General features: G+C 46.7%; 1 protein-coding gene across 1 annotated transcript; it reads right to left on the minus strand.

The window, feature by feature from the left end:
• Positions 1 to 199: 199 nt before the first annotated feature.
• Positions 200 to 12,759, minus strand: PGPEP1L (pyroglutamyl-peptidase I like). The gene is made up of 4 exons (XM_061159748.1): positions 12,712 to 12,759; positions 12,137 to 12,259; positions 10,872 to 11,098; positions 200 to 440 (listed from the first exon to the last, which is right to left on the minus strand). The coding sequence occupies exons 1-4, from the start codon at positions 12,757 to 12,759 to the stop codon at positions 200 to 202; spliced, it is 639 nt and encodes a 212-aa protein (XP_061015731.1).
• Positions 12,760 to 24,311: the final 11,552 nt, after the last annotated feature.

Below are 24,311 nucleotides of genomic sequence, written 5' to 3' on the forward strand. Positions count from 1 at the left end.
AAGCTAGTTAATCCCCTATGAAATGTCTGCCTTTCAGAGTGTTTTTCCTTCTTCTGACAATAAAATAAGCCTTTGTGATTTCGTTGAGCGAATTCAGAACATTTTTCCTCTGTGCAAACTGTTTTATAAGCAATTTTTTTAAAAAGCCTCTCAAAGCACAGTTGAACTCTATTCACAGGATTGAAACATTTAATTCTCTCTAAAGGAGCAGTCCCCCAGTTGGTTCTCCCTGGCTGGAACTGCAAAGGCTGAGTTTCCTGTGAACCAGGTTTGGAGCCCGAGCCTTCTCAATCTCCTCCAGCATTTCCTGGATGATGACTTGCAGGGCTTTTCCCAGCAGGCTGGCGGGCAGCCAAGGAGATAACTGAGGAACGTGGATGAGCGCTGCGCACCCATTTCCATGATGCAAAGACAGGTAGTAGGCGTAATCGCAGACATACCTACAACCACACAAAATGCCAGGTTACTCCTTGGACCAGCCTTGAACCTCAGCTAAACACGAGCAAAAGTGGCAGGGCCGCAGCTCCAAAGCACGAGGGGCCCGCCAACCAGGAGACCCAGGCTTTGTTCTTCTGCCTCAGAAAGAACCTGCTGCTGGGAAAAAGCCATGGAGAGGCTGGCTCCAGGCCTCGTCTCCAGCACATGGCTGATCCCTGGGAGGCACCAGATTGCCACCCCAGGAGTCCAAAATGCTCTCTCCCCAGCCTGCAGACCCTTCTCATTCTTGTCTGCCTTGACTCATTTTACTGTCAGAGTTGCTTCAGGTCTTTGCTCACGACCCTCCAACCCCCACCTTTAGCAGGAATTAGCATAAATTCTTATGTTAAAAGATCTAGAAATACGCAAGGAATATATAAAAACAACAACAACTAGATGGAACCAGCTAAGACCAAGATGGCCACAAACTTGACCACCAACAGACCCTGGGGCTCATTATACCTTGATTTTTCTAAATTAACATATTAAATGACACTGTAGCTAAATGACCAGACACTAAGGAACAAAAAAAGGATTAAAAGGTGGGGCGGGGCCGGGGGGGGGGGGGGGGGCAGTGCGGCACTCCACTCCCTGGAAAAAACCCCGACCCTTCCCAGGAGACTAAAGCATATGCCACCCCTCACCAGCCTCATTCCTCCTGCCTATGTCTTTATTTTTAAAATTAAATCCCTCTTACCAGGTGGGTGATAAGCTGGTCTATGAACTTAGCTCCCGCTTCTCTATACTTTTACTGCTGAACAAAGCTTGAAACCAAGTGGGAAAAAGAAACCTCTCCAACGCAGAGAGGGTCCGAGCAAGGTCCATACAGCTTAATTCAGTAACGAATTTTGGGGTTCAATTTGGGGCACACTCTGTCCATTAATTCAGGCTTACTCACTGACTCAGGGCCAACAAAGCCAGCTAAGTAACTGAACCATGTGCCCCAATTCTTGACCTCTGGGCCAGTGAGGGACACTGGAAATAAATTAAGTTGGAGATGGAAAAGCAGCCGAGGATCAGTGGAGCACCCCCCGCCCCAGCCTATCTACAGCAATGACGCCTGCAGCAATTTGGGGAAGCCTGGCCTACCCCAGATATGCAGATGACACCACCCTCATGGCAGAAAGCAAAGAGGAACTAAACAGCCTCTTAAAGAAGGTAAAAGAGGAGAGTGAAAAAGTTGGCTTAAAACTGAACATTCAGAAAACAAAGATCATGGCATCCGGGCCCATCACTTCAAGGCAAACAGATGGGGAAACAATGGAAACAGTGACAGACTTTATTCTGTGGGGTTCCAAAATCACTGCAGATGGTGACTGCAGCCACAAAGTTAAAAGACACTTGCTCCTTGGAAGAAAAGTTATGACCAACCTAGATAGCATATTAAAAAGGAGAGACATTAGTTTGCCGACAAAGGTCCATCTAGTCAAAGCTATGTTCTTCCACTAGTCATGTATGGATGTGAGAGTTGGACTACAAAGAAAGCTGAGCACCGAAGAATTGATGCTTTTGAACTGTGGTGTTGAAGACTCTTGAGAGTCCCTTGGACTGCAAGGAGATCCAACCAGTCCATCCTAAAGGAAATTGGTCCTGAATATTCATTGGAAGGACTGATGCTGAAGCTGGAACTCCAATACTCTGGCCACCTGATGAAAAGAACTGACTCACTGGAAAAGACCCTGATGCTGAGAAAGATTGAGGGCAGGAGGAGAAGGGAACGACAGAGGATGAGATGGTTAAATGGCATCACCGACTCAATGGACATGAGTTTGAGTAAGCTCTAGGAGTTGGTGATGGACAGGGAAGCCTGGCGTGCTGCAGTCCATGGGGTCACAAAGAGTCAGACACAACTGAGTGACTGAACTCACTGACTGACCCAACTGCCGGGTGCTGACCCAACTTCAGCCAATAAAGCCCGGGTTGGTTGTAGAGCCATCTGGTTGAAGCCATACCTCTTTCTAGAGGACTGGACTGGGTGGTTGGTTGTCTAAATTGAGCTAATCCCCTGGTACGGGGAGAGGGTGATGAGACAATTGGTTACCTGATTGGACCGGTTCCTGGCAAGAAGATCAAACTGGATGGGATCTTTATCTGAGCAATTTATATGATTTAGAGCAGAGGCCCCAACCTCTGGGATCTAATGCCTGAATATCTGAGGTGGAGCTGGTATAGTAATAATATAAGGTACACAATAAATGTAATGCGCTTGAATCATTCTGAAACTATTCCCCCCACCCCAGTCATGGAAAAATTGTCTTCCACAGAACTGGTCTCTGGTGCCAAAAAGGTTAGGGCCCGCTGACTTAGAGAACGTTTTCCCACTCCCGCTTCACCCTGTCTCTGGAAACTGCTTGCTGAAAGTAGTCACCTACATCAGTTATTTCCTACACCCTCACAGTGGTCTGGAAACACTGAGTCACTGACTTCAGAGGGGCTTTCTAACTAAGATGCTCTTGTACAGTGTCTCCCCTTCCAGCCCCTGCAAAGACTGCTTCAGGTTGCAGTTAGAGCTCCCAAATCACTTGGGGTGGGCCAATCCTGTGGGATCCGCATGGTCACCAACCCTAGGAAGAGGCCACTGGGAAGCTGAAAAGAGACTAGAAACAAGGACTCCTCGATATGGGTAACCCAGCCTCTATCCCAGTGAATACTGCTCAGGTATAGTCTCCGTAACTGTAAACTCTTTGAGTAGTGCCCACTAAGAAGGAGACGGCTGATTTTCTTTGGTAACACTGCAGAGCTCCAGTATAAACTGGTGGGTGGAGAAAGCTGGCCAACTAATGGCTCTCTAAATTATTTTTCAATTGGGTCGCTATTGCTAGTGTTAAAAAAGAAAATGGGATGAGATCCCCTATGTTGGATTTTTCAAGGCGCTTAGCCAGAAAAGGGAAAAAATGTGAGGCTACTTTAAATCTCTCTTTCCTGGGAAAGACTGAGGGCAGGAGGAGAAGAGGGCAGCAGAGGATGAGATGTTTAGACAGCATCGCTGACTCAATGGACATGACAGTGAAAAGTGTTAGTTGCTCAGTCATGTCCGACTCTTTGCCATCCCATGGACTGCAGTCTGCCGGCTCCTCTGTTCATGAAATTCTCCAGGCAAGAATACTGGAGTGGGTAGCTATGCCCTTCTCCAGGGTATCTTCCCGATCCAGGGATCAAATCTGGGTCTCCCGCATTGCAGGCAGATTCTTTACCTTCTGAGCCACCAGGGAAGATCCCTTAAAGGAGGAAATGGCAACCCACTCCAGTATTCTTGCCTGGAGAATTCCATGGGCAGAGGAGACTGGTGGGCTACAGTCCATTGTGTCTCAAAGAGTCAGACATGACTGAAGCAACTTACTACATTTCAGTGGACATGAGTTTGAGCAAAGTCAGGAAGATAGTGAAGTACAGGGAAGCCTGGTGTGCTGCAGTCCATGGGGTCGCAAAGAGTCTGACAGGACTCAGCAACTGAACAACAACAAGCTTTGACAAAAATCAAAAAAGAAAAAGAATACTCATGAAGCAAAGAAGCCCTAGCATGCATTAAGCCTATAATAGAAAGTCTATTCAAACAAGGGCTTCTTAGACCCTGCCAGTGCCCTTCCAACAGTCCTATTCTGCCAGTAAAAAACTCAAGAGATAACAGCTTGTTCATGACCTCCAAGCTATAAATACAGACAGGGAAGAAATTCACCCAGTGAGGCCAAATCCTCAAACTGTACTCTCTACCCTAAACCCCAAGAGCATCTGGTATTCCAGGTGGTGCCGGTGGTAAAGAATCTGCCTTCAGTGCAGGAGATGTTAAGAGAAGTGGGTTCGATCCCTGGGTCAGGAAGATCCCCTGAAGGGCATGGCAATCCACTCCAGTATTCTTGCCCAGAGAATCCCTTGAACAGAAGAACCTGGCGGGCTATAGTCCATAGGGTCCCCAAGAGTCAGACACAACTAAAGTGACTTAGCATGCACTTAGCTAGATTTTGATTAAAAGACACATTCTTTTGTGTGCCCTTAGCCTGGTAACCTCAGTACATTTTTGCATTTGAATGGCAGGATCTAAGCAACAGGAGAAAATACCATTTGTGCTGGGTGATTCCGCCCCAGGGATTTAAAAACTCCCTCACCCTTTTAAGAAAGGTTTTAGCTGAGGATCTCAGTGACTTTGAATTAGAACAGGGGACTATCCTTCAATATGTGGATGAAATTCTAATCGCCAGCCCCATCAAAGAGCTTTCTGACCATAACAAAGTTAACGCCTTAAATCATCTGGCAGAGAGAGGATATAAAGTTTCAAAGGAAAAAAGCCCAAATCTCCCTCCAGCGGGTAGAACGCTTAGGATTTAATAACAGAAAAGGGACACAGGGCAGTCTCTAAGAAGAGGAAAGAGTGGATTTGCCAGATGGTGCCCCTCATAAGAGAAAACAGCCCCAGGGTTCCTGGGGTGCCTGACTCTGCCATGTGTGGGTCCCTGGTGCTGGCTTAACTGCTAAGCCCTCAAATGAACAATTAAAAGGGAAGGACCTTGACTCTCTTGACTCTGTGACTGAGCATTCCTGGAGCTGAAAAACCATCTCATGAGAGCCCCCAGCTTAGCTTTACCCAAGCTGAGACACGCCTTCCATCCATATGCACCTGAAGGAGGAGAAACTTCCCTGGGGGTGCATACACAAAAACTGGGACCTCTGACTCAGGTTGAGGCCTATTTTTCTAAACAAACTGTAGAGGGCGGGGATAGACTTCAAAGGCCACTGCCATTGCTACCCCCAGATCCTAACTCTTACCTCCCATATACCCCCCAGAAGAAAGAGAAAAGGCTTTGTGATGGGCTTGTTTTAAAAGCCCAGAATACCTGGAATGGATGGTTAGCAATCATGGGCAGCTGCTCTTCAAGCTACTGCACTTCAAGCCATTTTGAATGGGCACTTCAGGCCGTATTACAGGCTGTGCTGTGCCAAGTCACTTAAGTCGTGTCTGACACTTCGTGACCTCCATGGACTGTAGCCTGCCAGGCTTCTCTGTCCATGGGGTTTTCCAGGCAAGAATACTGGAGTGGGTTGCCATTTCCTCCTCCAGGGCATCTTCCTGACCCAGGGATTGAATCAGCATCTCATAGTACTCCTGCATTGGTAGGCAAGTTCTTTACCACTAGCCCCACATGGCCCAATATTATAGACAGGAGACCCTATATCAATGGCTTATCACATCCATCACTACTCCCAATTTCTGAAGTCTCCTTAAACAGGTGGTTGAACCAAACCCTCTCTGCCTCCAGAATAACCTCAACACTCACCCCTCCAAAGTCAAGGGAGGGACCCCCACCTCATACAGAGGCACACAGCCAGGTCAAAGCTGGCAAACGGATTTTACAGTAATGCCCTGTGGGGGAGGCAATGGCAACTGCACTCCAGTACTCTTGCCTGGAGAATCCTATAGACGGAGGAGCCTGGCGGGCTGCAGTCCATGGGGTCACTAAGAGTCAGACACGACTGAGCGACTTCACTTTCACTTTCCTGGGCACAAGGAAATTTTCAGATGTTTGCTGGTTTTGACTGACACCTTTGGCTAGATTCCTGACCCAAACCAAGATTACCTCAGAGATTTCTAAGGCCCTGATCAAGGAAATAATCCCTCAATTTGGGCTCCCTAAATCTATTCAATGTGACAGTGGGCCCGCCTTTGCTTCTCAAGTTACTAAGGAAATCTCTAGAGCACTGGGGATTAAACGGAGGCGGCACCCCCTTGGGCTTCTCAGGTGGTACTAGTGGTGAAGAATCCATCTGCCACTATAGGAGACAGCAGAGGCGCAGGTTCGATCCCTGGGTCAGGAAGATCCCGTGGAGAAGGAAATGGCAACCCACTCCAGTATCCTTGCTTGGAGAATCCCATGGACAGAGGAGCCTGAAGGGCTACAGTCTATAGGGTTGCGAAGAGTCAGACATGAGACCACAATGCTCAGGAAAAGTAAAAAGAATAAATCAAACTCTCAAAAGAAATTAAGCCAAACTATGTCAAGAGATTTATCAAACTTGGATCTCTCTTCTCCCCACAGCACTTCTCAGAACGCAATTAGCCCCTAAAGGAAAGCTTGGCTTAAGTCTCTATGAGATCAGGTACAGGAGGCCCATTCTTGAAGGACCTGCCTACAAAGTCAACCTTAGGGACATGGATGACTGAAATATGCCTTACAGATGGGAAAAAAAAATCAAAGCTTTACACGCCTTCCCCTTCGGACATGGTTTTACATCCTTTGTCCCCTGTTTATTTGAACACCTGGAAGGCACCCCAAGTGGGCAGGACCTTATCTTATAATCTTGACCAATTCAGTGCCTGACAATTGCAGAGCATAACTCTGTGGGCCACCACACCAGAGTAAAGACAACACCTGTGTCTCTGGAAGTGACTGAGCCACTTGCTCAATTACAGCTGTGTGAACCTGTCACAGATCTTATGTTACTTTTCAAAGGGAGTAACCCTACCAATAAGTAAGTAATGTGACAGACAGGCTTAGCAGTTGGCCTTGTCATTGCCACTGTCTTATTTGGCTTCCACTGTTCTGCCAAACCTCCTCCTACTGGTAAACATTTCCTCTCTCCATGCTGGATATAGGGAATAACAACATTGGAGGCAGGATGAGTGGCCATTATTGTCTATTCCTTCTTATCTTCTCAGCTCTATCTCTTACAACCATCTGTGAAGAATGGGGATTCGGTGGTAAATTTCTTGAGAATTACAGCCTGCTGACAAAAGCTATCCCAGTGCTGAATATGTCACCCCCACTCTCCAAGTGACACCTATGGATTAAAGGTATTACATTTTACCCCTAAGAACGACAACCTCATGCTCACCTTGGCTCATGGGTCTGTTAAACCTATCCCTCCCCCTGGAGGAGAAAATGGCAACCCACTCCAATATCCTTACCCAAGAAATCCCATGGACAGAGGAGCTGGGCTGGCTACATCCATGGTGTTGCAAAGAGTTCAACACAACTGAGTGAGGGACAGCATAGCAAACCTATTCCTCCTGAAGTTTATATCCCATCCCTAAAGCAGCTTCTCTGCTTGGATTCCCTCTATCAAACACAAAGCACGCACTTCATAGGACCACCGCTATGATCAGGCCTGCTGCCACTGCCCCTATTAAACACCCCTATGAAAAGGAGGGGCTTACAATAACACCCTAGGGTTACTCTGGACTCTGACCACAACTTCTTCTATTACCCCACAATTTAAGTGCCTTGGGATTGACTCCTATGGAAATCTCACCCACTCTGCCCCCTGCACTGACTTGATGAAGACCCACAAGGACCAGATGGGAGATGGACTTACTGCAGATGGAAAATGCCAGTTGTCAGACAGTTAGTATATGGCCCTCCTAAGGCCTGGTGAAAAGCCGCTGGTCAAGAATTCCTCAGTGACCCCCACTATGCAGGTTGGCCTCCCTCCTCACTCTGCAAGGGCACCCTCTGGGGCTAGTCACTTTCGAATGTGATTCAACTCCCCAGAACCTATGCTCCCTATGGGTACCTGTTCCTCTGTGGCCTAAGAATAAACCAAGTGCCCCATGAGAACAACTCTAACTCCTCCTTCCCTTCTGTGGGGTGGGCGCTAGTCCATCCTTGTTTAGATAAGCCCAATCTTGGGGACATCGCATGCTAGGGCAGCTAAGTTCTCAGAACCTAGGCAAAATCATTCATAAGATCACCCAGCCTCAAGATAAAAGGGCAGCAGGACTCATTCTGGCAGCAGAAGGGACTTCTCTCAGACTAGTGGCCCCCTGGGGAAGGTTTGCACACAGTGAAATCACTCTACAAAATCTGACCCAGGCCTTTAAAGACTTGTCTAAAAACACAGGGTATGCCTTACAAGAACTCCATACTTCTCTGGACTAACAAGTATTGTTCTGAATAAGACTAGCCTTTGACTGTCTCCTTGCTGAGCAAGTGGAAGCCAGCACAGTTATTAATAAAACCTGCTATACATATGTCAATAACTCAGTTGGTTGAGATAAACATAAAAAAGATATGAGTAAGCTCAATGGTTATACAGATAGAACACACAAGGTCTAGACCCAAGGTCCATCTGGAACATAGTCAAGCAGGGTCTTCCCAGGTTAACTTGGCTTTTTCCACTTCTTACCCCACTAATTGCCATTATCTTCCTGCTTATCTTTGGGCCTTGTCTTGTCAACTTCCTTAGTAAATGTGACTTTGATGACTTTGAAGTCATCAAGCTTCAGATGATACTAACACAAGTGTACAAACAACTGTGACTGCAGTTTGCTGACAATTATACTTATGTTAGGCTAGTCAGGAACAGTTCTGCTCCCCTAATCCAGGGAAAAATGGGACTCATGTTCAGCAGGAAGCAACTTCAGAAGTCAGACCTTTGCCCTTCAGTGGCCCTCGAGAATGAGAAGCAGTAACTAGTTAAGTTAAAGGATCCAGGGATAAGAAAGAAAGCTACAAACAAACAAACAAAAACAGATGGTACCAGTTGGGACCAAGATGACCAGGAACCTGACCTCCAACAAACCCTGAGTCTCATTATAGATTAATTTTACTAAATTAGCCTAATATTCTTAACATGACACACCTACTGGTAGCCAGGACCAGCCACTAAGGACCATAAAAAGGATAAAAGCAGAGTGACATCCTACTCCCTGGAAAAAGCCTTCCCAGGTAGACTATGCATATGCCTCCCCATCATTAGCCTCATCCTCCTCCCTTTGTCTTATCTTTAAAATTAAATCCCTCTCACCAGGTGGGCAAGGAGTTGGTCTGTGAACTTAGCTCCTGCTTCTCAATTCGCTGGCCACTGAATAAAGCAAGAACCTTCCAAGGCTAGCTAGGGCCTGAGTAAGGCTCATATGAGTTAATTCAGTAATGATTTCTTCATGCATTCTTTTGAAGGAGGATTAACTACCTCCTAGGGGGTCTTGAGGAAATGGCAACCCACTCCAGTATTCTTGCCTGGAAAATCCCATGGATGGAGGAGCCTGGTAGGCTATAGTCCATGGGGTCGCAAAGAATCTGACACGACTGAGCAACTTCACATTCACTTTCACTTTCACTTTCAGGGGGTCTTGAGAGTCCCTTGCACTACAAGGAGATCCAACCAGTCCATTCTAAACGAGATCAATCCTGGGTGTTCACTGGAAGGACTGATGCTGAAGCTGAAACTCCAATACTTTGGTCACCTGATGCGAAGAGCTGACTCATTGGAAAAGACCCTGATGCTGGGAGGGATTGGGGGCAGGAGAAGGGGACAAGAGAGGATGAGATGGTTGGATGGCATCACCGACTCAATGGACATGAGTTTGGGTAAACTCTGGGAGTTGGTGATGGACAGGGAGGCCTGGCGTGCTGCAATTCATGGGGTTGCAAAGAATCGGACATGATTGAGAGACTGAACTGAACTGAGGGGGTGAGAATCTGGAGAAACAAAGAAAAATTAATCTTCACCTGAGGCTAAACTAGAATGGTTAATTCACAACTTCGCTGCAATACATATAAGTAACTCAGCAATCCCATTACTGGGTCTATACCCTTAAAAAACCACAATTCAAAAAGACACATGCACCCCAAAGTTCACTGCAACCTATATACAACAGCTAGGACATGAAAGCAATCTAGATGTCCACTGACAGATGAATGGATAAAGAAGTTGTGGTACACATATACAATGGAATATTACTCAGCCATAAAAAGGAATGAACTTGAGTCAGTTGTAGTAAAGTGGATGAACCTAGAGCCTGTCACACAGACTGAAGTGGGAAAAGAGAAAAACAAATATACTAAAGCATAGGTAGGAATCTAGAAAAGCCATGCTGATGAACCTAGTCACAGGAATGGAGGAATGGAGATGCAGATGTAGAGAAGAGACTTGTGAACACAGTGGCGGTAAGGAGAATGGGATGTACTGGGAAAGTAATATTGACATATATACACCACCAAGTGTAAAACAGGGCTAGTGGAAAGCTGCTATATAAGGCAGGGAGCCCCGCCTGGCTCTGCGAGACCTAGAAGAGTGTGGGGGTGGGGAGGGAAGGGGGGGTTGCCGGGAGGCTCAAGAGGGAGGCGATATATATATATATAATAAAGCAATTATCCTCCAATTAAAAAAAAGAATAAAATACTGCAAAAAAAAACAAAAACAAAAACAAAAAAACACAGAGAAAACCATCCACAAAATGTTAGTGGCTCTCAACATCCTCTACCCACCCATTTTCTTCTGCCAGCTAGTGAGTGGGAGGGTCCTCTGAATCTGTCGTAGGCAGAAGTGAGCAACGTGCGGGTCTGCATCATGACTCTGGGCAGCTCCAAGCACGCAGCTGGATGGCACATCCTGGGAGGAAGTTTGGTCAGAGGCCACGTCAGCCCTTCCTCCTCCCCCACAAACCCAGTAACAGAACGCACCTACCCGCGTCTCGGGAAAAGGCCACCTCCACGCCCTGCACTGCCGCCCGCCGGCTGACCGCCTTCATGCTGACCTCTGACGCAATCACTTCTGGGCCATCCGGAAGGCACACGCCACACTCGGGCCGGAAGCCCCGGATGTCGGCGTCCCGGTAGCCTCGGTTCTTGCTGCACTGCTCCAGAAAGATGGCCTTGGCCGCGGGGTCCACGCCCACATGCACAACGAACTGTGTGAGCACATGTGGAGGCAGAAGATTAGGGAAACTGAGGTCTCCTCTGCTCTCCAGACGGTTCAGAGGGAGAGCTCTGGGGGGCAAGACACCCCAACCCCCAAAATGTGCCACCATCATACCATGCCCTGCCTGCTCCCCTTGATGAATGTGCTGGAACAAAAAATAACTGGATAGACATCTATGTGGCATCTAATTTAAATATTTTCCTATTTCAAAATATTCTTATAGGGCAGTGCACTCCCTTTTTTCCTGGCGGTGGGGGGGTGGGGGGGTGGGGGGGCGGTCCCAGCTGGTATCTAAGACTGTCCCAGGAGAAGCTTAGTCTTTCCCTGGAAGCTTCCATCTCTTTTTTGAAACTTTAATAAAGGAAGTTAGTAACAGTCTAATAAAACACTATTAGAATATGTTGAGCTGATTATTTTTCCTCTTTGAAAAAATTAGCTCATTATATTATCAAAACATTGGGGTATCATCTTAATGGTCTGGTGGAGTATGTTCTATTAACATCATCTGGTCTTCATATCTGGGGGAGGTTTGTACCAGTTTCCTGCATAGTAACTCTGTTCTGTTGAGATATTCTGGGAGTGATGAAATGGCCTGCCCCAAGTGGGCCACTCTCCCATCTCCCGGTGGGGGCCACCATCCAAATGCTCTCCTAGGCCAAGAGGTCCTTGCCTCTCACCCCACTGCACAACCCACCTGCTCTGCAAGGGCCTGGCTGGGACTAACCCAAGGACCTCCCTGTTAGTGGAAACTGCCTTTGAGTCCAGGCGGGGAATAAAGCTTCCATTTCTTCTCCCCCTTCTCTCTTTCCAGAGTCTTATTCTAAGATTCTACTCTGTATTTAATCTTAAACTTTTATAAACAGACCGTTTTGAAATTGTCTGGGCCCTTACTGGTGGGCAGAGGGCAGGGTACACTTGAGCCATCAACCCTAGAACCAGGGTCCTGGGGTTCACAGGCTCTGGGTCTCCACACATAATCAGACCACCCCCCACTCCCATCCCCTCTGCCTCCCTTGCTGTCATTTACTTGCGGTCGAAGATCTTCCCAGATTCTGGCGACCCTCTGCTTCACTTCCCTGTAATCCACCGGCAGCTGAAGAATCCGCAGCTCTACCTGCATGTCACTCCCCAGGCCCAGCTTGGAGAGTTCCTGCAGAAAGAAACAGGTGGGTCACCTCGCTTGATAGAGGGCCACAGGGAGTTCCTGACAAGCCAAGCTCAGGGCCATCCAGTTCACTGCTGGGGCTTTTGGGGGCCTGGACCTGCCCCCAAGGAGCTCCCACAGTAGCGAGGGGTCAACAGGGGGACCGGAGCTCCTGCTGCCTGCACAAGGCCCCATATAGTTGCTCTTGGACCCCAAAGGCATGCCTGACCCCATCTGCAGGTCAGGACAGAGTTCACAGAAGGGATGCAGGGTACTTCTAGGGGACAGATGAGGGTGAGCCAGATGGAGAAGATGGAGGAGTATATAAGGCAGAGGGTGGTACACCGGGAGCTGAGAATAGAAATTTATCACCTCTCAGTCTTGTGGATGGAAGTCCAAAACCAAGTTGTCAGCAGGGTGACCCTGCCTCTGAACCTTGCAGAAGGCAGCTACCTTGCCTCTTTCAGCTTCTGGCAGCCCCCGTAGTCCTTGGCTTGTGGCAGCATAGCTGCAGTCTTCACATCATCTCCCCTTTGTGCGTGTCTGTCTTTCTGTCCAGGTTTTCCGCTTTATAACAACACCCCACCCATGACACTCTCTAAGGCTGATGGCTTCACTACTGCCAAAGCAGAAAGTTCAGGAAGGCCAAACTGTACTTCTCCGTGGCCGTTATAGTTATAGGTGTGGGATGGAGTGCATTGGACACTGAAGTGAAGTGAAGTGAAAGTCACTCAGTTGTGTCCAACTCTTGGCGACCCCACGGACTATACAGTCCATGGAATCCTCTGAGCCAGAATACTGGAGTGGGTAGCTGTTCCCTTCTCCAGGGGATCTGCCCAACCAAGGGATTGAACGCAGGTCTCCCGCATTGCAGGAAGATTCTTTACCAGCTGAGCCACAAGGGAAGCCCAAGAATACTGGAGTGGGTAACCTATCCCTTCTCCAGGGGATCTTCCTGACCCAGGAATCAACCTGGGGTCTCCTGCATTGCAGGCAGGTTCTTTACCAACTGAGCTAACAGGGACGTGATATTTCCGTGTGCTTTAATTATCTCAAAGACGATGTACAAAGGTCCTGCTTCTGCTTATCAGCTGTTTCTTTTCAAGCTTCCAATATGGTGCTCAAACAGCCTCGACTACAAGCTGGCATTAGAATCCCTCCCCTGCTGGATTCCAGTGGGATTCCTAGTCTGGGCCTGCACTCCACAACCAGCCACCTTGACATTTCAGGGCAGGAAATAGGGACAGGCATTTTAGGTGGAATAAATACAGATGTCACACTTTGCCTCACACCAGCTCAGGTCACCTTTTGCCATCAACTAGATTAAGGAAAATGTCTAATGTTCAGAGATCTTTGGATATCAGAAATGCAGATAAGGAACTGCAGACCAGTATAAACTTGAACTTTTTCAAGGATCACCATGGAATTATTCTCCAGGATCCTCCTGACACATTTTCCCTTCCTAACTAGAGTGTCACCCTCTACCTCTTTCCCTCCCAGTTGTCCCAACACGGGGAGCTGGCACCTTGGCAGGTCTGCCATGTCACCAGCTCCAGGGACTCTGCTAAGGAGCAGCCAGCATCCCCTGGAAAGAGGTGACCACTGTCGCCCATTCTGTGGGGCTGGAAGTCCAGGGGCTCGCTGGTTCCCCTGGAGCCCTTGGAGCAAGGGGAGCAGCAGATGGAGCCAACAGACACCCCCCCACTGAGGACAGAGGGCAGACAGGAAGGTAACTACTCCTCCACGGGCTACAGGCTTCCTGGGGCCTTGGCCAGGCTGCCTGGATGGCTCTGGGAAGTCTGCAGTCATCCAGAGATCACTGGCATGTTCGGTCAACTGTACTGGTATTGGGAGAGGGAGCTATGGACTGAAAAGATGTCCCTGACCCAAATTCATATGTTGAAACCCTAACCTCCAATGTGATGGTATTTGGAGAGGTAATGAGGTTTAGATGAGGTCATGAGGGTAGGGTCATGCATGATGGGATTTCATGCATGCATATTAGGTCAGGCATGTCTGACTCTTTGCAACCCAATGGCCTCTAGTCCACCAGGCTCCTCTGTCCATGGGATTCTCCAGACAAGAATACTGCAGTGGGTTGCCATGGCCTCCTCCAGGGGATCTTCCTGACCCAGGGGTCGAATCTGCATCTACTGTGTCTCCTGCATTGGCAGGCAGATTCTTTACCCCTGAGCCACCTTGGAAGCCCACATAATGGGATTAACGCTCTTAAAAGAAGAGAGGCCAGAGCCTTTCTTTGCCATTTGAGGCAGGACACAGCCGGAAGATAGTCATCTTTAAGTCAGAAAGAAAGTTCTCACTGGGAACCAAATCTGTTGGCACCTTGATCTTAGACTTCCCAGCCTCCATGTACTTCTCCATGAGAAATACACGTGTGTTGTTTAAACCACTCAGCCTGTGGTATTTTGTTATAGCAGCCTAACTTGACTAATACAGGGGAGCTTCCAGCTGGTAACGAGATAAGTCCTGGTTGAGTTTCAGATACATGCCAGTTCATCCATCCAGCTCATTATAACTCTTGAAAGTGACACAGCCAACTTGGGACTGAAGTCAGAATCTGATTTGGGAATCTGAGGAACTCTTTCCAACCTACAATCATACAAAGAGTCTCCAGGCACTGTCTCATGTGGACACTCTGCTCCCTCAAGTATGTGTTCTCTCTAACGCACGCGCGCGCGCGCACACACACACACACACACACACACACACACACACACACACACACACGATGTCCTGGGCCATTTACACTGTGACCCATGGCAGACAATAGCATTTTACAAAAACTAAGCCAGGCTGGTGGTCATCAGCAGCCTAAGCCTGGAATGAGGAGGGTACAGGGCAGAAGGGGGCACATGCAAAGTGAGACCCCACTATAGCACCGTAGGAAAGGGCATGGACTTTGGAGTCAGAAAGATGCAGGTTTGAGACCTGACTCAGCCACCCCTTTTTTGGGCTACAATGGGCCTTTGTTTCTGTGCTCAGGCTTTAATTGCAGAGACTGGGGGCTTCTCTTGTCGTGGAGCACAGGCTCTAGGCATGGAGCTTCAGCAGTTCCAGCACACAGGCTTGGTAACTGCTGCTCATGGGCTCTAGAGCGCAGGCTCAGGAGTCATGGTGCATGTGGGATTTTCCCAGACGGGGGATTGAACCCATGTCCCCAGCATTGGCAGATGGATTCCTACCCACTGTGCCACCAGGGAGGTCCTGCCACCTTTCACTGGGCAAACGTGGGCATGTTATTTAGCTTTGGTGCACCTCCGTTTTCTCATCTGTGAAATGGGCATAAATAAAAGTTGGAGGGGCTTTCACAAATATTAAATGATTCACAAAAAGTGCCCAACACAGTATCTGTCACATAATTGGGGCTTTATATGAAGGCTCAATACGTATAATTAGTCCATATTAATTGGAGAAAGTCATGCAAGAGGGATTTATTAAAAGCAGTGTTTATTAGAATTTGATTACTTTCAGCCTGTCAGAAGCAGAGAGTAGAACATTCTGCATAAGCAGACGGCAGGCCACTGGTTGCCACCACCATTTCTGCCAAGAAGGGTTGGTGGTTTTAGCAAAGAGAGCGTCAGTTCTATGCAGAGAGAGCCAGGGGTTTGCACCTTCCAGACTGGCACACTTTCTCAGCTAGAATTGCAGTGTTTTGTGCTCAAGGGACCAGGGACAAAGCCTGGTATAATTCTCACGAAAGTGGAATCCAGGGTACTGCTCTCACCAGAGGAGTCACCAGGCTCCACGGGGAGCTGAGAGCCTGTGCCAGGCCCACGATCCTTCAAAGAGCCTGAACCCCACCAGTCACAAAGGCCCTTGGGAATAAGGGAGCCCCACCTTCTGCCTCTTCCACCCACTTCTTCCTGCCTCCCTGTCGTCCGAAATCTGGTCACCAGGACACACGGAGGTTTAACAAAGAGAACTCAGTTGCTCTCTGAATTTTTTTCAAATTCACCAAGGCTGTGGCACCAGCTGGTGCTGCAAAATGGTTGCTCTTTTTCCATAATCTGAGCCTTATCTCATCTAATGGGAGTCTGTGGCTAGTACCATAAGGCAGGAAAGGATTTCTTCATTCAGACTCCTTGAGTGCTTGCAATGTGGTCCTTTGCTAGGGCATGGCCTATCTGGGAGGTTCACATTCTCAGAGGAGATGGAGTACAGGAATGGGAAGTGATCGCAAGAGTCCTGGTTTTGGTTCCAAGGGCTGTGTTGGGCCCCACTGGACTGTGGAAGTCTAAGGACCTTCAATGATTAGGGGATTAGGAAGGAGCTTAGACCCTACGTCTTCCTCTTCCTACTGTGTCTTTGTTGTTCAGTTGCTCAGTCTTGTCTGACTCTTTACAACCCATGGACTGCAGCACACCAGGCTTCCCTGTCCTTCAGTATCTCCCAGAGCTTGCTCAAATTCATGCATATCCACTGAGTTGGTGATGCCATCCAGCCATCTCATCCTCTGTTGTCCCCTTCTCCTGCTTTCAATCTTTCCCAGCATCAGGTTCTTTTGAGTCAGCTCTTCACATCAGGTGGCCAAAGTATTGAGCTTTAGCTTCAACATCAGTCCTTCCAATGAATACTCAGGGTTGATTTCCTTTAGGATGGACTGGTTGGATCTCCTTGCAGTCCAAGGGACTCTCAGGAGTCTTCTCCAGCACTATAGTTTGAAAGCATCAATTCTTTGGTGCTCAGCCTTCTTTATGGTCCAACGCTCAGATCCATACATGACCACTGGAAAAGCCATAGCTTTGACTAGACAGACCTTTATTGGCAAAGTAATGTTTCTACTTTTTAATATGCTGTCTAGGTTCATCATAGCTTTTCTTCTAAGGAGCTCAGTTCAGTTCAGTTCAGTTGCTCAGTTGTGTCTGACTCTTTGCGACCCCATGGACTACAACGTGCCAGGCTACCCTGTCCATCACCAACTTCTGGAACTTGCTCAAACTCATTTCCTTGAGTTGGTGATGCCATCCAACCATCTCATCCTCGGTCATCCCCTTCTCTTCCTGCCTTCAATCCTTCCCAGCATCAGGGTCTTTTCCAATGAGTCAGTTCTTCACATCAGGTGGCCAAAGTATTGGAGTTTCAGCTTTGGCATCAGTCCTTCCAATGAATATCCAGGACTGATTTCCTTTGGGATTGACTGGTTGAATCTCCTTGCAGTTCAAGGGACTCTCAAGAGTCTTCTCCAACACCACCATTCAAAAGTATCAGTTCTTTGGTACTCAGCAAGCATCTTTTAATTTCATGGCTGCAGTCAGCATCTGTAGTGATTTGGGAGCCCAAGAAAATAAAGTCTGTCACTGTTTGGGCAAATTATTGAAACTTGCCAAGCCACAGTTTCCTGATCTGCAAAATGTAGTAAAAATAGGACCTTCCTCACAAGGGCTGATGTGAAAGTTAAGCAAGACCATGCACCTGGAGATACAGCCTAAGAGGACTGCACAGAGGTGCTTCTGATCTGAGCTTGGAGGCCTGGCAAGAGTGTTCAAGGGAAAGAAATTAAAGAGCTGGAGCTTGGAGGTGTGTGCAAACAGCCTGTCCTCCTCCCTTCTTCCCTCCCTACTTCCATCCTTCTGCTCCCCGCTCTCCTCCCTCTCTCCCTTCTCCTTCCCTCCTTCTCTCGCTCACTCATCCATCAGGCATCAGATGTGGATGCGACAGAGGCCCTCCTGGGGCCTCTGTGCTGGGCTCTGGCTGAAGGTCTTGTGTGCCTGTGTGTGCATATCTGCGGGCTGACCATGGAAGAGGAAGTGATAGCCAGTTCTTCTTGACCTGCAGGGTTGGAAGGAACCTGGGAGCCATTGGCTGATCCTGGAGATCCAGGCCTGTGCTCCCTCCAACCCCATCTAGGCTGGAGGTGCCCCCTGGACACAGAAACTAGGGTCAGAGCTGGGAGGGGCTCACCACACACAGGAAGAAGCTGTGGAGGTGACAGGGGGTCTGATGTATTAAGTACAGGACAGTCACCAGTGGAGCAAAATGCAGCCATTCAAAATAACTCTACAAAGAATGTATTGACACAGGAAAACCCATGAAGATAAATCAGTTTAAAAGTAGGATCTCAGACTGTTCTCTGAAGCCATTTATGGAAACAGGAACATACTAAAAATGAGGCATATTAGGGGAGATTCTCATTTCTTTCTGTATTTGTTGTAACATTTTCAATGTGTATGTAGTATTCTTCTGGTTCTAAAAGCTTAACAAATAGTCTGGCTGGTAATCAGACTAGCTGCCCCAGCAGCACCCTTGCTATGTACAGGCAGTATGCCCAGCACCTCACCCCAGCCCCCCTAACCTTGTCACCATTCTACAGATAAGGAAACTGAGGATGAGTTTAAAAGAAGGGAGCCGTTCCAGGGAGTCCTCACAAAGGAGATGCCACCAGCTGTTTAGGGCTGACCAGAGCTCTCACCAAGGGCTTGGAAAATCTTAGGATTGTTTCCAGGTCACTCTCTTTTCCTTAACAAAGCCAAGTTCCGCTCTCCACGTTTGACAAATGTCCAGCCCACGCCCAATATCCTTTGGTTATTCCTCCAAAAGCCCAGTAATGAACAACAGTAACCCAGTAATTCTTGATCCTCTGCTTAGAGCAGTTGTCTCCAAGTATTTTTGACCACATGCCACCATTGATGAAAAGATTTTAGTATGCACACATGCATGTGGGTGTGCATGCACACACACACACGCACACCCACACACACTATCATTAGCTGGTATCTTCATGTCTCAAGGCATTTTTCATGTGGGCTTCCCTGTACATGTTTATTTTACATACAAGTGGATGTAAATCTGTATTTAGAATGGTTCTCTTAATTCTTCCCTCTTTTCAGCCAATTTATTATCAGACTGCTACTGTTTTTACATCAAAATGTGACTGGCAGAGAACTCAGATGAGGTTAGATAAAGGATCACTTGGCTGTTTTCACATGTGCTCAGGTTTGCATCATATTATCTTGTATCTGTGGGTTTTTTGAAGATCCTTTTTGTAAGTATTCCTTGATCATATTTTGAGGCTTAGTTTAATTAAAACTGAATGATATTAATTTTGAAACACATTAACTGAAGTGAAATACTTTATCAGTCAGTTCAGTTGCTCAGTCGTGTCCATCTCTTTGCAACCCCATGAACTGCAGCACGCCAGGCCTCCCTGTCCATCACCAACTCCCAGAGCCTGCTCAAACTCATGTCCATTGCATCGGTGATGCCATCCAACCATCTCATCCTCTGTCGTCCCCTTCTTTTTCCGCTTTCAATCTTTCCCAGCATCAGGGTCTTTTCCAATGAGTCAGTTCTTCGCATCAGGTGGCCAAAGTATTGGAGCTTCAGCTTCAGCATCAGTCCTTCCAATGAATATTCAGGACTGGTTTCCTTTAGGATGGACTGGTTGGATCTCCTAGGAGTCCAAGGGACTCTCAAGAGTCTTCACCAACACCACAGTTCAAAAGCATCAATTCTTCAGTGCTCAGTTTTCTTTATAGTCCAACTCTCACATCAATACATGACCACTGGAAAAACCATAGCCTTGGCTAGACAGACCTTTGTTGACAAAGTAATGTCTCTGCTTTTTAATATGCTGTCTAGGTTGGCCATAGCTTTTCTTCCAAGGAGCAAGCGTCTTTTAATTTCATGGCTGCAGTCAACATCTGCAGTGATTTTGGAGCCCAAAAATATAAACTCTGTCACTGTTTCCATTGTTTCCCCATCTATTTGCCATGAAGTGATGGGACCAGATGCCATGATCTTAGTTTTCTGAATGTTGCCAACTTTTTCACTCTCCTCTTTCACTTTCATCAAGAGGCTCTTTAGTTCTTCTTCGCTTTCTGCCATAAGGGTGGTGTCATCTGCATACCTGAAGTTATTGATATTTCTCCCTGCAATCTTGACTCCAGCTTGTGCTTCATCCAGTCCAGCATTTCTCATGATGTACTCTGATATAAGTTAAATATGCAGGGTGACAATATACAGCCTTGACGTACTCCTTTCCCGATTTGGAACCAGTCTGTTGTTCCATGTCCAGTTCTAACTGTTGCATCTTGACCTGCATACAGATTTCTCAAGAGGCAGGTCAGGTGGTCTGGTATTCCCATCCCTTGAAGAATTTTCCACAGTTTGTTGTGATCCACACAGTCAAATGCTTTGACATAGTCAATAAAGAGAAGTAGATGTTTTTCTGTCTCTTCTTAATATCTTCTGCTTCTGTTAGGTCCATATCATTTCTGTCCTTTATTGTGCCCATCTTTGTATGAAATATTCCCTTGGTATCTCTAACTTTCTAGAAGAGATCGTTAGTCTTCCCCATTCTATTGTTTTCCTCTATTTCTTCCCATTGATCACCAAGGAAGGCTTTCTTACATCTCCTTGTTATTCTTTGGGACTCTGCTTTCAAATGGGTATATCTTTCCTTTTCTCCTTTGCCTTTTGCTTCTCTTCTTTTCATAGCTATTTGTAAGGCTTCCTCAGACAACCGTTTTGCCTTTTTGCATTTCTTTCTCTTGGGGATGGTCTTGATCACTGCCTCGTATACAATGTCACAAACCTCCATCCACAGTTCTTCAGGAGTTCTGTCTATCAGATCTAATCACTTGAATCCATTTGTGACTTCCACTGTATAATCTTAAGGGATCTGATTTAGGTCATACCTGAATGGTCTAGTGGTTTTGCCTACTTTCTTTAATTTAACTTTCACTTAAGACCTACAAGACATTCTAGAACTAACACCAAAAAAAAAGATGTCCTTTTCATTATAGGGGACTGGAATGCAAAGGTAGCAAATCAAGAAACACCTGGAATAACAGGCAAATTTGTCCTTGGAGTACAGAATGAAGCAGGGCAAAGGCTAATAGAGTTTTGCCAAGAGAACGCACTGGTCATAGCAAACACCTTCTTCCAACAACATAAGAGAAGACTTAGCACATGGACATCACCAGATCATCAATACTGAAATCAGACTGATTACATTCTTTGCAGCCAAAGATGGAGAAGCTCTATACAGTCAGCAAAAACAAGACTGGGAGCTGACTGTGTCTCATATCATGAACTTCTCATTGCCAAATTCAGAGTTAAATTGAAATACTTTATAATAAATTAAAAATGATTCAAAGATGGAGGGCCTATCACCATGGCGTCTCTTGCTCCAAGGGTGACCAATTCCCTTTTCCTTCAGGAAATCAAGCCTGTTCAGGGACCTGCAGACACACAAAGCCAAGCTAGCTTTGGTACAGCTATGAAATATTATTTAAGGATAATTTCATTTTAATAGCTGATAGAAATTCTCACCCATTAGGTGGCCAATATAAGAATATAACAACTGTTGGCAAAGATATGGAGAAATCGCAACCTTTGTGCACAGTTGGTGGAAATGTAAAGTGGCACAGCTGCTATGGAAAACAGTATGGACATTCCTAAAAATATTAAAAATAGAATTACCAGATGATCCAGCAACCCTATGTCTGGGTCTAATTGAAAAGAATTAAAAAGCAAGAGCTCACAGGGCTATTTGCATATTCATATTCAATGCAACATTATTCACAACAGTCAAGAGATGGAAGTAACCCAAATGTCCACTGATAGAGGAGCAGATAAACAAAATGTGATCTATACCAACAATGGAATATTAATCAGCCTTAAAAAGGAAGAAAATTCTGGTACATGCTACAACATAGATGAGTCTAGAGGATGATCTATGCTGAGTGTGACAAGCCAGTCACAAAAAGACACATTGTAAGATTCTACCTACATGAGGGATCTAAAGTGAAAGTGAAAGTTGCTCAGTTGAGTCCAACTCTTTGCGACCCCATGGACTATACAGTCCATGGAATTCTCCAGGCCAGAATACTGGAGTGGGTAGCTTATCCCTTCTCCAGCAGGTCTTCCCAACCCAGGAATCAAAGTGGCGTCTCCTGCATTGCAGGCAGATTCTTTACCAACTGAACTATCAGGGAAGCCCATGAGGGATCTAAAGTGGTCAAATTCATAGAGACAGAAAGTAGAATAATACTAAGCAGAGATTTGGGGGAAGGAAAATGGGGAGTTGTTCAACAGAGTTTTAGTTTTGCAAGATGAAAAGTTCTGGATATCTGTTGCACAACAATGTGAATATACTTAACATTACTGAAATGTACACTTAAAAATGATTGAAATAGTAAATTTTAAATGGTAAATTTAAAAAAAAAACATAGAAAATAGAAAAATATCAGGAAACCCTGATATTTTCATGGCATGCTTCAATGGATCAACTTGCAAACTTGCAACTTTGCACTTTCAAAATCATTTTGAAAATGATTTTGGGCCCTCAAGAAAGTGGTGATGTAGGGAGTATTGGTGGACAAAGGTTGGATGGGCCTGCACACCTCTCGTCTCTGCTTAGGAGGTTGGGCAGGAAAGGGTTAACCCAGTAGGCAGGGGCTGCTCAAACTCTGCATGTTGCCAACAAACACCTGTCTTCAGGACTGGCCCTTGGCTGGCTCCTGGGAGAAAGAGCTCTGAGCCCTTGGGATGTTCTGCCTGATTAGAGCAGTTGTATATGCCTGTGGCCTTCGGTCACATCATGCTAGTTTGATTAGAGTTTATGCCAACAGTATGATTTATGGTGGACGTCTGTTTTTGCTCTGGAGTCTGAGTAGCTTAAGTCAGGCAGGCAGGCACTGCATACCTATGTGATTGATGCCAGTGAGAATCCTGGACACCAAAAGTCCGATGAGCTTCCCAGGTTGACAACACTTCATACCCGTTGTCACATGGCATTGCTGGGAGAGCTCCATGGCTCCAAGCAGCTCCCCTGGGAGACACCACTTAGGAGCGTGCACCTGCTCTCTCGTCTTTGCTCCATGCACCTTCCCCTTTGCTGATTTCAACTAGGATCCTTTTCCTGTAGTGCGCCACAACTGCATCTGTGAGCATAACAGCTTGAGGGTGGTCTTGGAGACCCCTGACACACAGGCATCTCAGTGTCTCTTGGACCCTCACTCTCCTTTGGAATCATGTCTTCAATTTTCTCTTACTAGCTGTTTTTTCCAAGCAGAAAAGAAGGCAATTTTCTCTGTTTTCATTCATTTTTTTCCCCCCAACATTTTCCAAGTCCTTCCTTTGGCCAAGCACTGTGCTGCCCTATTCCTACCATAGTAGGAAATGCCCGGAGTAACGGTCCTCAGGGCAAGTGGGGGGTGGGCAGGAGAGACGGGAATACTAGGGTCAACCTGGAGGTCACAACACATTGTAGAGTCAGGCAGGAGAAAACACTTGGAGTCTGGTGGGTACAGTTCAGTTCTGTATTTGCCCCTAAAGCACCAACTGAGGCATTTGACTTCAGGCAAATGACTTCAAGTCCCAGAGCCTCGATGTCTCATCTATCAATTTAGTTCAGTTCAGTCGCTCAGTCATGTCTGACTCTTTGCAACCCCACGGACTGTAGCACACCAGGCTTCCCTGTCTATCACCAACTCCCGGAGCTTGCTCAAACTCATGTCCATAGAGTTGGTGATGCCATCCAACCATCTCATCCTCTGTCGTCCCCTTCTCCTCCTGCCCTCAATCTTTCCCAGCACCAGAGTCTTTTCCAGTGGGTCAGTTCTTCGCATCAGGTGGCCAAAGTACTGGAGTTTCAGCTTCAGCATTAGTCCTTCCAATGAACATTCAGGACTGATTTCCTTTAGGATTGACTGGTTGGATCTCCTTGCAGTCCAAGGGACTCTCAAGAGTCTTCTCCAACACCACAGTTCAAAAGCATCAATTCTTCGGTGCTCAGCTTTCTTTATAGTCCAACTCTCACATCCATACATGACTACTAGAAAAACCATAACTTTGACTAGACGGACTTTTGTTGGCAGAATAATTTCTCTGCTTTTTAATATGCTGTCTAGGTTGGTCATAGCTTTTCTTCCAAGGAGCAAGCATCTATTAATTTCATGGTTGCTGTCACCATCTTCAGTGATTCTGGAGCCCCCCCAAAGTAATGTCTGTCACTGTTTACATTGTTTTCCCATCTATTTGCCATGAAGTGATAGGACCGGATGCCATGATCTTAGTTTTCTGAATGGTGACT

This window comes from Dama dama, chromosome 13 (genome assembly GCF_033118175.1).
Source record: "Dama dama isolate Ldn47 chromosome 13, ASM3311817v1, whole genome shotgun sequence".
NCBI lineage: Eukaryota > Metazoa > Chordata > Mammalia > Artiodactyla > Cervidae > Dama > Dama dama.

Excerpts from the sequence above, each read along its gene's own strand:
- PGPEP1L (XM_061159748.1), bottom strand. The coding sequence starts at position 12,759 with ATGCTGCCACAAGCCAAGGACTACGGGGGCTGCCAGAAGCTGAAAGAG. Across the intron at positions 12,260-12,711 it reads GCTGCCAGAAGCTGAAAGAG|GAACTCTCCAAGCTGGGCCT; the intron begins GCAAGGTAGCTG and ends TTCTTTCTGCAG. Across the intron at positions 441-10,871 it reads TTTTCCCGAGACGCGGGTAG|GTATGTCTGCGATTACGCCT; the intron begins GTGCGTTCTGTT and ends GTGTGGTTGTAG.